The sequence below is a fragment of the Bison bison genome, unplaced genomic scaffold (assembly GCF_000754665.1).
Source record: "Bison bison bison isolate TAMUID 2011002044 unplaced genomic scaffold, Bison_UMD1.0 scf7180017862242, whole genome shotgun sequence".
Lineage (NCBI taxonomy): Eukaryota > Metazoa > Chordata > Mammalia > Artiodactyla > Bovidae > Bison > Bison bison.
The window spans coordinates 153188-156262 of record NW_011492814.1 but is presented as its reverse complement, the minus strand read 5'-3'; the positions used below and the strand labels follow the sequence as shown (position 1 = coordinate 156262).

The 3075-nt window shown below is 62.6% G+C and overlaps 1 protein-coding gene across 1 annotated transcript in view; it reads right to left on the bottom strand.

Moving 5' to 3' along the window:
* Positions 1–6: 6 nt before the first annotated feature.
* SARDH (sarcosine dehydrogenase) overlaps positions 7–3075 on the bottom strand; it is a 63370-nt gene continuing 60301 nt past the window's right edge. Inside the window, exons 25-26 of the mRNA XM_010832766.1 lie at positions 1666–1801; positions 7–902 (exon numbers count right to left, since the gene is read on the bottom strand). Of these exons, the coding sequence (XP_010831068.1) occupies positions 777–902; positions 1666–1801 (262 nt within the window). The 3' untranslated portion in view covers positions 7–776. The remainder of the gene's footprint in view (positions 903–1665; positions 1802–3075) is intronic.

The window sequence follows — 3075 nt, the reverse complement described above, 5'->3', positions numbered from 1 at the left end:
CCCCTTCGTCTCTGACATGGTGAGCGAGGGGCCCGGGGGAAACCAGGGCAGGAGAGGGAGCTTCTGCACCTTGTGTGTGGGGGGCCCAGCTGAGACCCTCCCAACCCTGCTCCTGGAGCCAATTTCAGGGCTGGGAACTCTCTGGGGGCTTCCCCGTGTGAAGACAAGCGGAGCTTGCTTTCTGGATCCACCCCTCCTTCCTGGGACCTGGGAACAGACCATCCTGCCAACTCTGATCTCAGGGACGGTGCCAGTCTGGCACGCCTGCTCTCCGCCATCACTACTGTGCCCGAGGCAGACAGCACCAATCAATCCCACACGGTCCCCTCTGCCAAACACACCCGCAGCCCTCAAGGCCGCTACGGACAGCCTGCCCGTCAGGGACAGAGCACTGGGTGATGCTCTTTGCTTCCCGCTTTCACGGGGCCTTCTCGAGCGTTTCCTAAGCTCCTCTTCAGAAGCTCTCCAGGGCTACAGGCTGGTCCCTGAGCCCAAGGCACTGCGGGTGGCTTTTATGGGGGGGGGTGGGGGTGGACTCGAGAGCCCCCTTCTGTCAGTGACCACAGAACGGGCCTTCTGAGTCTTCTTTCCACCCCCTCTGTCTGCATCTTTGGGGGCCATGGCAAGTAGCACTCGACGAAGGGCAAGGGAGCCCATGTTCCAGCCAGGGTCTGGGTCCTGGCGTCCAGGGCGGCGCGGGTCCCTGGGAATGGGCAGTGTGGGTTGGAGCGGCAGGTTGCTGACCCTCGGGCCAGCTGAGGCCCTGCCGGCGGCCATCAGTAGACCCCCTTCACCCTCTTGTTGTCGGGGTCGAAGGGAGACTTGAGGTGGGCCTGGGCAGCGTGGGTCACCCCCATCCTCTCCAGGGCATAGTCCCCACTCTTCACGAAGTCCAGGGAGACCTGGTGGGCACAGAGGAGGGGCTGTGGTCACGCGGTGCCCTGTGGGAGCCGGGCTCACACAGCCTGCCTCCCGGGACGGGGCCGCCGTCTCACCCTCTCACGCCCCCTACCTCCTCTGAGTCCAGGAACTGCCCTGAGCCCTGAGCATGTGGACTCCGTGTCCCCGGGCCCCTGAACTGGACCTGAGCCCCCAGGGTCTGGTGGAGCCGAGGTCTGGCACCAGGGAGAACCTGTCCCGCTGGGCAGCAAGCCCTGCCCTGTAACCACTGGTCCCTGGGAGGGCAGGCGACCGGTGGGGGACTTCAGGGGTTTATAAATGACGGTTTGGGCAAAATGCTTAAACATTCCACACGCAGACCAGGCTGCCCCTTCGGCCTCATTGCCGACCCCCAAATGAGCCTGTGCACATGTGCCCATACATGTGCTCACATGTGGTATACCTGTGTGTACACCAATGTGTGCACACACAACCGTTTGCACACACACAGGATCTCCAGCTCCAGGGAGCAGAGCGGGTGAGCCCTGCCCAGGGCCCCTTTCTGACCACGAGAAGCCTGGAGCTTCCAAAGTCAGATTTGGTCAGAAAGAAAATATAGAAACAGCCGCCATGTCTGCCTGGGGAAGACAGGGCCCGTCAGTCAGTCCCTTCACTGGCCTCCGGTCCCCCCAGGCCCAGCCCACCCAGAGAGGGAGGCAGGGTGTGGGGGAGAGCCCCAGGGGGCACCAGGGCTCCCCGTGGCAGTGCAGGGGCGGGAGGACTCACCGGCCCGCCGCTGGGGTCTCGGATGTAGCCGTAGGCCAGGGTCTTATTGATGGTGAATCCAAAGTCAGCCCTCCGAACATGGCCCACCACCTGGCCGTTCCTCCAGATGGCCTCCAGCCCGAACATGGGCACTTTCCTGGAAGAAGCAATAGATGGCTGGGAACCCAGAACCCCTGGAGGGGGAACTCCTGCACTTCGCCTGGCTGAGGAGAAAGGACAGAGGCCCCCCAGACCACGGGCTCCACTCCTCAGGGCTGGTCTGCTAGGGGCCCATGTGCCCCTCACCTGGCCCCCAAGGATGCTGGGGCTCAGGCTCCGAGCAGATAAACGGACAGAAAACATCAAAACCAGGACCCGACTTTCATGTTTCTGGAGGCAGGCCCCACGGATTTGGAACATGTCACACAACTTGTTTTAATCTGACGGCTCTCCTTTTCTGACAGTGTGATGTATCATTTACTAAAAGTAATTTTCTGTATTACACATAAAATATGAATGCTCGCCGTAAAATTTTTGAAAATTTAAAATAGGAAACGAGCAGAGGATTAAACTGCAACCACAGAAACACCAGTGCCAGAGTGTTTGGTGTAAACCTTGGCCGGCGTGCCCTCTGCTGCCCAAGTCCTCATGCCCGCGGGCACTGGGCCAGGTGCTGGGGATGAGGTGCCCCCAGGGCTGCAGTGCCGCGTGGCCCCGTGGGTCCTGGCGTGGGTGCCAAGGACCATGCCCCATGGGGTGTGGGGCACTGCTGGGCTGGTTACGGTAACCGGAACTGGGGGACCCTTGCACTGAGCCAGAGTCTGAACAGGGTCTGGGTGCCTCCCGGTTCGGAGCCCAGGGGTGACAAGATCTGGGCCCCATGGGGGCAGAGGATGAGGGTGGGGTGGCGGAAGCTTTGCAAACGCATCCTGTCTCCTTCGATCCCGTCCTACGGGGGTGCTGTGTCCACACGAGGAGACAGCCTCAGCGAGGCCCCTGCCCCGCCCAGGCCCCAGGGCAAAGCAGCAGCATCCTGGCTGCCCTTCCTCGGTCCGGGACTGGCCAGGCCGTGGCCCTAGGCGGATTCTGCACCCCAGCGGGGAACCCTGGGGAGGGACGAGCTGGGCTGTGGCCGCTGCTCTCCAAGGCAGCAGGAGCTTTCTGGAGGGCAGGCAGCAGGTGGGCTCGGCGGACCCCTGGCCTGTCGGCACCCCAAACCAGAGCCGAGTGTTCCCCAGGAGGTGGACAAGTAGTCAGGCAGAGGGGCAGCCCGACGGGGTCCCAGGGAGGAGCTAGGAGACGACACGCCCAGCTCCGCTCACTCTGCACCCCCAACCCCGGCAGCCTCAACGCTTCCTTTGAAAGCGCCGAATCTGGGAGAAAGGGCACCGCTGGCATCAGCTGTCGGCCCCAAACCAACGAGACTCAGAG